The sequence below is a fragment of the Prunus dulcis genome, chromosome 4, assembly GCF_902201215.1.
Source record: "Prunus dulcis chromosome 4, ALMONDv2, whole genome shotgun sequence".
In the NCBI taxonomy this organism is placed as follows: Eukaryota; Viridiplantae; Streptophyta; class Magnoliopsida; order Rosales; family Rosaceae; genus Prunus; species Prunus dulcis.
The window spans coordinates 8,202,617-8,216,616 of record NC_047653.1 but is presented as its reverse complement, the minus strand read 5'-3'; the positions used below and the strand labels follow the sequence as shown (position 1 = coordinate 8,216,616).

The 14,000-nt window shown below is 37.2% G+C and overlaps 1 protein-coding gene and 1 long non-coding RNA gene across 2 annotated transcripts; both read right to left on the bottom strand.

Annotated features, from left to right (window-relative positions):
* Positions 1 to 821: 821 nt before the first annotated feature.
* On the bottom strand, positions 822 to 6,871 carry LOC117626332. Its single transcript, XR_004585542.1, has 3 exons — positions 6,848 to 6,871; positions 6,645 to 6,728; positions 822 to 1,079 (listed from the first exon to the last, which is right to left on the bottom strand). It is a non-coding gene; the product is annotated as an uncharacterized LOC117626332 (long non-coding RNA).
* A 761-nt stretch (positions 6,872 to 7,632) lies between these two features.
* Positions 7,633 to 12,480, bottom strand: LOC117625112 (post-GPI attachment to proteins factor 3). The gene is made up of 6 exons (XM_034356705.1): positions 12,326 to 12,480; positions 11,905 to 12,005; positions 9,844 to 10,105; positions 9,543 to 9,739; positions 8,622 to 8,809; positions 7,633 to 8,156 (listed from the first exon to the last, which is right to left on the bottom strand). Exons 2-6 carry the CDS (start codon positions 12,003 to 12,005, stop codon positions 7,843 to 7,845), a joined length of 1,062 nt encoding a protein of 353 aa, XP_034212596.1. The 5' UTR covers positions 12,326 to 12,480; the 3' UTR covers positions 7,633 to 7,842.
* Between the last annotated feature and the right edge of the window lie 1,520 nt (positions 12,481 to 14,000).

The following is a 14,000-nucleotide window of genomic DNA, read 5'->3' as shown; positions in this document are numbered from 1 at the left end:
GAAGTATTGCTAAAAGATGAGATAAATAAAATAAGAGTGCTGCTAAACGAACCTTAAAATTAACTGAGTACACCCTATGATCTAAGTACACCATAATATTTTAATTAAAATGTAAAATTAACTAAGTACACCATATGGAACTACCAAAAATACCCTGGTACACCCTAATACTTGTAGCATTATTTTATAGTTAATTTTCAGCTTGATTTTTTTAGAGTGCTGCTAAACGAACCCTTAAATTAACTGGGTTTGTTTAACAGCACTCTTTTTTTAATAGTGTTTATAAATCTTTGACTTTTCTTAGCGATCTTCCATAGTGGAGACAACCTGCAATTCTCAGAAAATGCCACACCGCCTAAGATCTTCCATGGAGGTCCCTCTGTAGTCCAACATAAAAGTAAATAGTGGATCAAAATCATTTCGAAAAGAGACAGCTCCACAGCCAAACACAGCCTTTCTCTGCCTACCGTATGAATTTTTTTAATTTTATTTCAAAGTAAATTGCTTTCTCAACCAAAATTACATTTTTGGTAGTTTTGAGGTTATCATGAGCTCATTCTGTGCTTCTCTCCTTTGCTAAAAAGGTCTCTGTGTGTTGTTTTTCAAGCATATCCAACAGCTCAAAAACAGGTTTCTCTCTCTCTCTCTGAATGTTTAGTTTAGCTGAAGTGCAGAGACTTCCAAGTTCTTATCTTTAACATAAATTCAGAGTAACCAATAATTTGTATGTTGTACGTGAATGTACTAGTGTAAAGTGAATAATAACATAAATTCAAGATCGTATCATTTTGGGAAGCACTGATAAATAGTCTGTCCTTACTTAACAAAGTTAAGCTTTTGAATAGAGAAAAGGTTTTATTTGCCTTGTGACTTCCTTATTAATGTCACCAATATGATGCTTCACAAAACTACTCAATAAATATAGGGTCATTATCATAAGGGTCTATTACACCAGCTTCATATCTAAATTGACGTATACGATCCTGATATGGCGTAAGCCAATCTGATGCAGTTATGGTTGCACATCTCAACCAACGCTCATCAATTGGTGGCATAGGGTGTTGACCTTCCAAATAAACCTGTAAAATAAAAAATAAAAAAATAAATCAAGCTATGTGAAAAGAATAGTAAACAAACATATATATATATATATGCATAAACATCTTAATTGTTTTACCTTAATCCAGTGGTTGTGGTTAACAAATCCAATCGAAATCTCACGATGATAGATAGAATCCAATGGAGCAATCTCATATGGAAAAAATGTAAGTGACTGATGCACTGACCAAGTCATGAGGATTACATTATAACAAGATGCAATGAGGTGTCCCATATATGGTATAGTCATCCACCTATCTTGAAGTGGGAAGTCCTCAAAGTAGTGCAACATATACTCAATATGTTGTACCCGTTCCTTACCATTTAATATTAACTCGTATATGACAGATTCCTTCCTCAACTCCTTCAACAAGTCTCTGCGTACTTTACGCCAAGCATTGTCACCAAATCCCATCAATGATCCCATGGCTCTAAAACCACAATTACCATCACTCTTAACATCTTGTGCCCCTCTAATATGTATGAACATATGTTTAGGAAACCACTTGTTAAACTCTGGTGTTAAGCAAGAGTCATCTACAATGGGTTTAGGCCTATAGACCTGCATATTACAATTACACCCAAATTATAACATAAACGACAGTATACAAATGTAATATTGTAACTACTTACAGGTAGCTTCGAAGGCCGCTTCTTTGGATTCATATATGGCAATGGTTGTGTCTGACTATTGAATACTGATTGCTTTTGGGGTATGGTCTTTGGCTTCTTACGTGTCTGTCTTGTAACAACTTTGTCAGTTGAGTGTGCACTATCTTGACCAAATAAGACGACCTCAAAAGCAAAAGGCATGACAGGACCCGATCCAAATTCCGCTTTAGAATTCGAGTCGAACTCTGTGCGTGTCCGACACCTGGCGAATGTCGGGCACATATGACCTATTTGCCCTTCTAATTTCAACTTAATTTCAATTTAGCCTTGACTCCTACTGAAAATTCGGCAGAGTCTCCCCTGTAATTTGTTCAATCCCAAAATTTACACCAGTCAAAAAGAGCATAAATATTTACACAACCAACTGCCAGCATACTTAAAGATACAATTCACAGTCAAGTTCTTAATCTAAGGCAAATATCAGAGCAATTCTAATAGTTTACAGATGAGTTAATCCTTTTACAACACAAAACTTCTGTAAAACAAATAAAGGCGTGGAAGATGGAAAAATGGCCCGGTGGTGGATTTTCTGTGCACATCTACAGCCTGGGGGCGCAAAACATTTGAAAATGTGAGTGGACAAAAATAAGGTTCTAGAAAACAGTATAATAACATAGTAACCCCACTGTAAAAATAGTTATATAAAAGCTAGGTTTTTCCTCTTCATGATACTCATATTGAACTCAAGCATTTACATATTTATATACGTATATGCAAAACATGTTTAAGATCAATAAAACTCGCATAAAAGTACTGAAATCAATTTACAACTACCACCTAGGTGTACCCTTTTAATTCCGTCAATTCCTGATATCCGTCAATTCCCCTGGCAGGTCTCGGTGACACAAAGTCAACACGAGCCGCAAACTGGCAGGATTCAGGGGACCATATTCAGCCTGATCCGCAATCCTGGCTCTCACGGTCCCGGCGTCCCCGAAACTCGTGAGGCAAATGTCAAGTGCACTGACAAAACTGAAGGTAAACTGGATGCCCGTGGACATCGTCATATCCGAAGGCAACATATACTGAAAGCAAACTGTTTCTGTAACTGGGTACCCACAGTGGTTTAAAAAATATAAAATTTCTAAGAAAATATAACATGTCTGGAAGATCTGCTGAATAACTGAATTTTTAATAAATCAAGAACTCTGTTGCCATAAGAAAATATAAGGTTTATGAAAAATCTGATAAATAACTGAATTTTTGTTAAGTCTGGAACTATGCTGCCATTTTATCTGATATAAATCTCAATATCTACTTTCCATCTCGTTTTAGCATTTTAACTAGGCAACATATGAATAAAGATATTTAAATTCAACAAAACATGCTAGGAACAATCATAATCAATAAACTTTATTCAAGATCAAATAATGGATTTTATTGTATAAAATCATTTATAAAAGAAAAGTCCACTCACTCCTGGTCCGAGCTAGCTAGACCTCCTGAAGGTCCCTCATGCGGGTTTGCCTGGCCCCAGGTGCCTGATTAAGCCACCATGAATATTTAATTAAATAAACTGCTCGGTATAAGTATTTAATTAAAAGCCCTGACCCTCGGCTCCTAGAAATACGTGAACTAACTTAAAGTCTTTCTTATGCCACTTTAGCATTTCAGATATTTAGAATTGTCTGAAAAGACCCGAGACTTTACTAAGCGATAAACTTCCATATTGGTCAATACGGACCTCGTGGGATCCACGACCTCCAATTACCAATCTGAGAGTTCCTAAAGGTTCCTCACATTTAAGTAACCATGTCCTGCAAGTCTGGTCTGAAACGGACGATCAGATTGACCACGATCGTGTAATCGTAAAATTCCTGAACCCTAGCCCCAGGGTTCGCGATTTTGGAGTATCCGGGACTCAGATTCACAATCCGTCGAATCCTACACGATTCTGAAATTATCTAGAACAACATATCTGAAATTGAGCACGATCCAACGGCTCAGCAGTAATGAACCCGGAAATCGCACAATATGGAAAATCCGTTCGAGGCTCAAACGGAATCCAAATTGAGATCCCCGAATTCCTACGCGCTCGTGACAACCTAAGGATCGCAACAAGACACAGTGCCACTGCACTACCCTCACCCACGCACCGCAGCATGCGCCGGCAGCGATGGGTGTCCAAAGCGATTACACCTCGCCGGAAAAACTTAAAACCACGGCTCCAAACTCCCCTAGGTAAAACACCATATTTGGAACCACTTTTGTTCTTGGACCTACGCCAAAAACTGACTGGAAGTGGCCGATCACGGAGGCCGAAAACCAGCTGAAACTTCAAGCTCAAAAATCCAATAGCTACACTGAGAATCGATCAATTCCTACCCAACAGGTAGCTAGAACAGTTCGAGAGGTTCAAAATCCATACCTGGGTCGACGGAAATGGTGGCCGGAGGAGGGAGAGCGGCGGCTGTGAAGTTCGGACGACGTCGGCCGCTTCTTCTCCAAATTCCGGCGAATCCGCGGCGGCTGGCTGCGGGAGGTGGCTGGGGTTGGAAGAGGACATCATCCTGGTCATTTTGATACCGGCCCGTCCACAGCCGTGGCCGGTGGCCGGAGTTACGAGGTGAAGAAGGCGACGGACGAGGGAGAGGTAGCACGAGGAGAGAGAGAGTGAGCTGGTTTTATAAAATCTCACTTCGAAATATTTACGGTTGTGCCACTGAGATTCTTTTGACCACAACTCTCTCGTTACAACTCCGATTCGGACCCACTACGTGTCTATGAACTCATTTCACCGTGCTCTATGCAACGGTGTCTGTAGAATGGTCAAATTCCTTTTCAGTCAAAAAGTCAACTTTTCCTTAATAAAATATTCCAAGGGCAAAATTGTCTTTTCTCAAAATAAATTATTCATTAGTTATGAATTTTGGGTTTGGGTTATTACAAGGCAAACGTCGAGTAGATGTGTCAACTTTTGGACAACCTTTTGTTTTAATCTTCAGCTGGGGTTGTGTAAGCGTGGTAGATGCGGGATTCATAATCTCTTGTAACTTCATACTAACATGTCTCTTTGTCTCAGAACTACAACTTTGAAACCACTTCACAAATAATTCTAACTGTGCATTTTCTGGAGGATTGTTCGGTGTAGCAATAGGTCGGGGCTCCAAAAAATCTGACTTCCTCCAACGAGGATGAATACAATCAAGTGGAATGGGCCTATGAGTCTGTTTGAACTCTTGCATCTCATGTGCACATGGTAATCCGTGTGTGTGTTTTATTATGCAACCACATGATATCGGATCAACCCCAATATAATCTAACTGCTTTAGCTCAACCATAATATTATCCAACGCAGAAATAGATACAAAACCAATCAACTCCTTGAAGTCTTCTTTCCTGCAGTCGTGTTGCACAAATGACAGACTCTTCTCAAATGATGCTTTTATCTCAGTGTGTTGCAATTCTATTCAAGGATGAATTTTATCCCATGATGTTCCAAATGTACACATGCTATTACCAAGTTGTTTCTTCAACTTTGCATGTGCAGTCTCCGCCCTGTATATAGTAGCAACATGTTTCATGTGAAGTAATATATAATGTATGCTATATAAATATTAACTGAAAATCAATAATAAATACCTATTTGATGTTGTATTCCCAAAATGCATACATGTGTTCGTCCAAGCAGCAACAAATCTTTCTTTATAAGGAATCAACCATGTCTCCTTCACATAGTTGATGATGGAATTGTGATCTTTGAAGTTGGTTTGCAAGGCCCGTAGATGTCTTTCATACTCGGCTTCTGTATTTGATGAAACAAGCATATTCCATGAAATTAAAAATTTGTCCGAACTAGCTTTATCTTCAAATACATTTAGCACTTTCCTAAGACTCCCTTATTAATATGCCATGTACATAATAAATGTTGAACACATGGAAAGACTTCATGGAGTACATTCATGAGAGCTAACTCTCTATCTGTGACAATAACACTAGGAATCGAATTATCACCCATAACACTCCTTAATCTAGCCAATGCCCATCTGTAGTTGTCTTCTTTCTCAGCACTAAGATAAACAAATGCAATTGAGAATGTAAGATGTGTAGACGTCACCCCCACAATCTCCAAAAGTGGATATCGAAACCTGTTTGTCTTATATGTGCAATCCATGATCAAAATATGAGGAAATGCTCGTAGTAGCTTAATACTTGTAGGGTGAGCATAAAACAAATCACTTACAATATTAGCGGTACCATAGCTTCTATGCCACTCTACATACTCATAGGCAAACAACTTTCGTAGTAATACCTGCGTCTCTGACATACCTGCTTTCTCAATCACCCTATTTTTTTGTCTGGCATTGTAGATTGTCTTCATTGTGGTCACATTCAACCTATCTCTACGTTTAAGAGTATATAATATATCCTTTGGCCTAGCCAAACTCTTAGACATGTCAACCACTAGTAAATTCTCTTCCACAATTATGAATGCCCTTCCATATTTAGTGCTGCAGGATGGTTATGAACTCCACAGACAACCTCAAGTTGCCATGCATCTCTAGGACCACAGTTCACACCCTTCAATGAAAAGGGGCAGCCACACTTCTTCGTGCCAGTAGACTTCACACTTTTTTTCTTTGGAGGGTTTGAACTTTGATCAAGCTTATGTATTGTCTTGCTATCTGATTCCACAACTTTTGTTTTCCTAAATTGGCCACCCCTCTCACAACAAAATAGAATTCAACCGGTCTTGAATTTACCAGCTTCTCCAATATCAGACCTTTTAATGATAATCACAAAGCCATTCCTTTTCCCTTGTTCACGAGTCCATCTTATTAATGCATCACGACTAACAAATATCTGTAAAATCACTAATAATTAAATTAATGTATGCAATTATAAAATAAATATATAAATATTCATTAATTTACCTCGTTTGTGATAAATTCGTTTATGTAGTCTAAAACACATTGTTTATTGATGTCGGTGTCTTGCTTAGATACATCTTCTGGATGCTGTAAAAAAAACCCTCATATTTGTCATTTTTTGGTACAGTTGCTTTAGCCTAAACCAAAAACAAAAAACAAAAAAAACAAAAAAAACAAAAAAACAAAAAAAAAAACAAAGTTAATACCTCTTTTGATGACTTCCTCGAAATGTAGGAAGTATCCATTCCAAAATTTCAGAAGTAACCCAACTTGCAAATCTGCATAATTTCAAAAGTACAAAAGAGGCTTTGAAACTCCTTACGATAGGAATCCAAATACATAAATAGGCATGAGAGGCAAAAGAAAGTCACTGCAAACTTCATCAAATTGGCCCTAGTAGTACTAGTTAACATATTTTTAATCATACACACTCACAAGCCAAAAAAACCAAGTCCTAAAAGGGGGATGAAGATGGTGCCACCACAGTAGGGTCAAAGAGTTTTCCATTCACGTTGTTAGTGAACTAGGCAAAAGTAATATGCATAAATTCTATTTTTACAGTATATAAGTCAATTCACCATAATATTGTTTTGACAACTTACTCGATTGAAATTATCGTGTCTCTTGTTAGGAATTCAATGATTAATCAGGCCTTCACATAATCTCCATCGCTGTGCTTCCTTTTGGACCGCGAGAAGAAGCAGATTTGAGCCCAAGTCTTCTTCTGCTTAGCAGGTTGTGCTTTAACTTCTCTTTTCACGACAAGCTCAGTCATGTATTGAACAACAGCCTAAGATTATATTTGCTCCGAGCCATTCTGACTCGCGGATCACAAAGATGGGAACCAAGTAATCTCTTGATTAGGGTTGAATACGGTTAGTAGGGTGTACTTAATAAAATTATATTTGTTTCACAATTCCATATATCCTTTTTAGTCATTTTATATTAGGATAAATCAGTAATTCAATATACGCTGGGTATACCCATTTAATTTTAGGGTTCGTTTAGCAGCACTCTAAAATAAAAATAAATAAATAAAGGTCTTCTGATGGTCTTTTTTGTGCATCAGTACCCTAGCGCAACTGTCACAATTTGCAATACAGAGAGACTGAAGAAAAAGGGGGAAAACTGCAATTTCCAGTAGCTAATGGAGACAAGGCTACGTGCTCAAGCATCACATGGTCATACCATATAGAAACAACTATTTTGCCTTCTTTGCAAGGTTAGAGGTTTTCAACCTCTTCATTTGGTTCGAGGTTAGGAACTCGGCATCATCTCTGATGAAACTCCACCAAACGTAAGTTAGGGGAATAGTGGTGGCGTGCCAGGCCGCATGAGCATCCACAAACCCTTGATATGGAGGGAAATCATAAATTTCTAGAAGCATTGCAAGGCCACCTGCCACTACTACCAGCCACAGCTTCCAACGTGATGGATGGCGAGTGACACCAGCCCAAATCGCCCAAACAAGAAGTTGTACTACTGCCATGACAACACAAACTTGCATGTTCCACCCTGCAATGTGTTGATTAATTAAGTCAGATTGTTATCATGAAAACTAGGAAATTATGTCACAGAAAGGGAGAAGACAACCCATCAGTTGTCCAAATAAAGGAAATTACGCATTTCCTAACACTTCAACTTTCTAGGATAATCAGTGATTTATAGTGAAATCAAAGCAAGATATTTCATGTCCAATATAAAGACTTTCCATCTAATATAAAAAATTAATTCACGGGCATGGTCAGTTTGTGTGTTGAGAAATAGATATCATCCAGCACTTGTCACTTCCTACTAGCTTACATTCTTGGAGTAACAGGTAGCGTAGCACCTATGTGATCCACAGTCACTGCTATTCAAGTAAATAAACTATATATAGGTCACTGCTCTCTCTCTCTCTCTCTCTCTCTCTCTCTCTCTCTCTCTCTCACTATATATATTAACGAAAAAGGAAAAAAAAAAATTAGTACAAGGTCATACCGTAATCCAGTTTGTAAAAGTTGAGATACAATATGTGGGTGGTTACAAAAGCCAGCAGTGGAGCCGCAACCATCACTCTGACAGCATCATCCTTCACATCAAAACTTCTTAGTATGGACAGAATGAGCGAGTACCCAAGTATTGCCACTGCAGATGAGTAGTCTAATTTCTCTGTCAAATCCACGTCCCTGCAGTCCAGTAAGACACATTAACGATCAAGAAATGTGCCAAATGACCGAGCTCCACTCCCCTCCCCATATCCCCAAAAAAAAAAAAAAAAAAAAACACAAAACGAAGTTAAGTAAGAAAGGATCCCTGCTTTCCAGGTTTTTTTCCCCCCTGTTGGGCGGGTGGAAAAGTGTGGAGGAGGGCTAGGTAAGTACTTTTAAAATCACCAGATGAGGTTTTTCAATGTATAAGCAAAACCTATGAATTGTTGGTATTTCATCCATAACTTGTTTCAAGAAAGATTTACGGCAAGTTAAAATATCACATAAAAAGAACAATAACAACTTAATTTACAAACTATAGATTCTTTAATTAACGTAATGTGACACTCACAATTATATTTGCAACTCACTCAAGAATGATGAAATATCCAAGTCCCAATAAAACTTCTTTTTCTGTGTCTTGCCATCCGGCTGGCACAAGTTGGTCTAGACTAAAAGTGATCTGTTCTGAAGCTTCTATAGGTATTAGAACAGAATGAACAGTAACATGCCTTCAAACGTTGAAGTTTTAGTGCCCATGACCCAACTAAACCTTTGACCTAGAATGAGAGTCTGAAAGCATAGTAAAAGCACACATATTCTTGCAATGTACTTCATATAAATAAGATATAACCTTAATAAAAACAGAAAACAGCATGCAGATATTCATTCCCACATCAGAAAAAATACAGAAGGAAAGAGCAAAGCTTACCTACTATGGAACACAGCACTCCAGAACCAGGAGTTAAATGATAAGAGAGCATAGACGTGCCACAAACTGGCAAAGTAATAGTATGTCTTCTTATCCCGTCTCAAAGGCAATTTATAGTATAAAAGGATGAAAAAGGATATCCAACCATGGAAATGCATTGCAAGGTTGAGCACAGAGAAAGCTACAGAAGCAGGCTCCTAAATAAATGGATAACATGTCAAATAGCACAAACCATGATAACATTAAAGCTATTGTAAAAAAAAAATGTGGCCAAGGCATATAGCCTGCCAAAAAAGCAAACCTGGATCCCGTAAACACGCTTGAAGGGCCATTTACCATGATATTTGACTGGATCATGACCAGTTGCTTCTCTTTTGTTCTCTCTGTCAAGCATACAATAGTAACGGCAATCACTTTGGCAATCCCATTGTTTCCACTGCATATAAAGAGGTTCTTGCATGTACCACGGACCATCAACGGAGACCCCATCAGAAGAGAAATTGCACTGTGGAAAGCATCTCTGCGCTACACATCCGGTTTCTCCACATTGTTTTACACAAGCCCTAAAATTGCAATTAACTAAATAAAAAGATTCCAACTTCACAATGTTAAATATACATGACAGGTTACAAGTGTAGGCAAAATGACCAAAATTAATTCATTTTACAACATGGCCCAAAATGTTGATTCCACAAAATAAATTACAAGAATCTGCACTCGAGGAACTTATACAACTTAGCCATGAACAAATTATTACAGATTACTTTCAAGAGAGGTACTTATCAAAAAGCAACTTCAAGAGAGGAATTTTAAGAATTTACGTAGTTCCAGATAGATAGCAGTTGCAATGGGAAATTCCTCTATTTTAACATTATAAGACGGGGCTGATAGATGAACTTTTTAACAAAAACACCATACCACACATGGTTATTGATTCATAGGTGACACAAATGAAGAAAGCCTGTTCACGTAACAAAAATTAATTGTTAACATTTGTTAGCTAGCCAGCTGACAAGGAGACGTAAGATACAGATTTATTCCATAAGATAAAAGCTTGCTATGTTTGTACATTACTTAATGAACAAATAATTGTTTGATTCGTTTTTGTTTGTGAATAAAGGTTGTGAGCTAACTCTATATAAATGGCATGTTCATCTGTGTATTCCATTTGGGTGATTGATCACCCTAAGTCAGGCTTGTGCAGCCTCGTTGAATGGTTATTGTGATTGATTTATAGTAAATACAAATTCAAAAAAAATTAGAGATTTCCTTACAAGGAGGCTCTTAAATGCTTGAGATGGCATAACCCTGTTTCCATTAATTTTTCAGACCACTAAGGTTTTACAACATAATTATGTAGAATGCACTTTGTCAGAATGTAGAGCACAGATTACAAAGATATAAATACCTATGGTATAAAACCCTATAATTGTTATAACGCTTTTTATTTGACATGAAAAGAACATTTAGGTGCTAGTTCTGCAATCACATATAAGCTCCATGCCTACTTGCTATGGTTATTGAAGACCAGAATTTGGAAGGAAAGTTCAGATACAACGTTTCCCATTTAGAAACTCGGTTTTAATTTGTTTACAACCATGTAACCCGTATGTAACTATAAGACCAAAAGCAAATATATTGTAATTCGAGCAACCCCGAGTGCATGCAGTCAAGGACCTATGGATCTGATGGCATGTACCCTGTCCCTAAGGATGGCGTGATTTAAGATCCCTAAAGCTTGGGTAATAATAGGGAAGGGAAATGCCATTGTAGCAATAGAAATAGAAAGGAAAAAAGAATTGCAAGCGTGTCGACAGACCCATAAGAATTTATGTCACACAAAGGATTGGTAAGTTAGTTTGATGAGCAGCTTTTTCAAGCAAAGAATCCTCATTGTGTATTAATTCTTCCACCATATTATTGATTAGTGAGTTACCATCTAGAATTGCAAGCACAAAAATTCAAGGGAAAAGAATGCTCTCTATATTGAACTTCAAATAAGGAGCGCTAATTGCTAGTGAATGGGGAGCATCCAAATGTGGGCCCCACACTCTTGAGTGGTGTGGATGACAACCGCCCCTTTCCATTTGAACTTCAAGTGAAGAGGAGCAAGATAGCCCTTCAGCTGAAATTTCAGTCCTTCGGCTGACTCAGGGCAAGAAAGCCTGAGTAGGCTACAGAAAACCTCGGTAAGAGGTGAAAATATAGAGTCTTCTAAGCAAAACAATGAGGAATTATTACAAAAACCTCAAAAACAATACATGTAGCTGTGGCAAAAGAGCACAAAGAAAGCTAGAGAAATAGCAGTACAAAACCCATAAAAAGCTATAGGAAAATATCTAAAGAAGAAAAAAACACTTACCTATAAAGTGGATCAGCATCACCAGCACTGGCATCTAAAACTCTGAAGTTGACGACCCATGAAACCACCACAAAGAAAGCGACCCAATAGTGCTTTAACATCTGAACATAAAATCACAGATTGGTTAAGCGTCTAAAGCTCTCAACTTTGACCATTGCTAGATCTTGACTTCTCCATTGCATATCAATACATCATCAGTTATCTTTTCTAATATTACAAAAACCAATCCGGGCAAGAATTGCATATGTAATTTGTTTAAAAGCCCAGAATAATTTTCTGGGTTCTTAAAAAAAGCTTTGCTTCAATGCTTCATTTGTGGTCAATTCTACTAAATACATCTTTTCTTTCAAATAAAAAACATCATATACAAGTTTTACTGGAATGGAACGACATCGTTTTAGATCCGGCAAAGGAAACTCACCGGAGCACCAGACCCACGCGACCTCCTCCTCCGTCTCTCTCTTTCTTCTTCCTCTTCACATCAACATTAACAGTCTGGTCCACTCCGTGACTAGTTCAATTCTTCAATTGCTGCTTGTATGCAATTCTTCAATTCTTCCTCATTGCTTTTTGGGTCAGTGGTCTTCGGGTTTGGATTGGTAAATGGTAATGGGTTGAAAATGGAACTCCATTTGGGCTTGAAACTCGCTGGATTTTGAACAAGTGAGCCCAAAGCCTTGACAAAACAACCCTTTGTGTTTTTGCCACCCTTTTTTTTGTTCATTCGGTTCCGAAACAAAACAAATGATTTCGAAAATGAAGTGCGAGCTTAACATGGATTTTCAATTCGTTTTGGGTCTAAAGCTATTAATAAGTGTCTCCACTTCGCAATACTCATTGAATCAAATTTATCTGGAATCTATTGAATTCTCAAATATATACTAGGTAAACGCTTAGAAGACACTGAGTTCTATCAATCCTATTTGTGTTCTATTGGTATGGAAGATAGTGTCTATTGTAGTATTAGAGACTTTTATGAGTTCGTGCTTTCTTTAAGGGTCCCCTATTGTTAATATGACACTACGTGCCTAATTATTACAATGGGTCTCACATTTTTTTATTATATCATCGTAGAGTGATTTTAGCATTGTTTCTTATCATTCGTCCCTAATGGTAGATAATGTACTTTATTTTTGCCAATATATGACGTTGTTGCTATGCTATACCTTCCTTGAAAATACTGATAATAATGACAATAGAGACGATTTTATGTCCCTTTATATTTCTAGAGATGGAACCCATAGAGGTATAGCACCTCTTCATTAGATAATATTAGATATTACATGTAAATAGATAGTTGAAACAATTTGAAGAAATAAATTGAAAAAAATCGAACATTATGTGTATATTTAAATCACAAAGCAATTTGAAAGAGTACTTGTTCTTTTTGTGCTTCAAGGAAACTCGATAGGCGAAAATTGAAAAATATTAATAAGACTAACTTCTGATCATATATATCTGTGATGATCTTAATCCAACGAAGCCTATACAACTGATATTTTCACATTCTTGTTCTTGAATTTTTTCTAGTTTCAAATGTCAATTCTCAATAAGGATGAGATGGGAGCCGTAGAACCCTAGCTAAACAAACCGTTAAAGTGGGATAATCATCTGCTCTTCATGCATTCATGTGATATTTTTTGTTTTTGTTTTTGTTTTTCATAAAAAAAGTTCCCACAAATTATATTATAGAGTCTAGCAATTTCAATGCAACACTCATTTACTCACCAAGTTTTTTGTTTTACTTTTGTTTAAGAATTGAGGGTTTGAAACAGTCTTTGTTTTTTTCTTTTTAAGTACAAGTGATAGTTTAAAACTATATAAGAGGGAATTTTCACACATACTTACACAACTATGATGTCGAGGTATTCAAACTTGAGACCTTTGATATGCAAATCAAGGCCCTTTTTCATTAGGCGAAACTCCATTGACTTGAGGCAGTCCTTGTTAATGCTTATAATGTGTAGTAATTATGCATGTGTTCTAGTTTAATTCCCCAGAGTCTTCATATAAAATAATTCAAGAGCACAGCTGAACTGAGCCTAATTTAAATGAATCATGCTAACACGACCAAAATTAGTAAGGTTTGATTTTCT

What these genes read in the sequence shown, in the direction of transcription:
- LOC117625112 (XM_034356705.1), bottom strand. Translation starts at nt 12,005, where the DNA reads ATGTTAAAGCACTATTGGGTCGCTTTCTTTGTGGTGGTTTCATGGGTC. An exon ending in AGCGTGTTTACGGGATCCAG is followed by an intron (nt 9,740 to 9,843) that starts GTTTGCTTTTTT and finishes CCATTTATTTAG; the next exon opens with GAGCCTGCTTCTGTAGCTTT. An exon ending in CTTTTACAAACTGGATTACG is followed by an intron (nt 8,157 to 8,621) that starts GTATGACCTTGT and finishes AACACATTGCAG; the next exon opens with GGTGGAACATGCAAGTTTGT.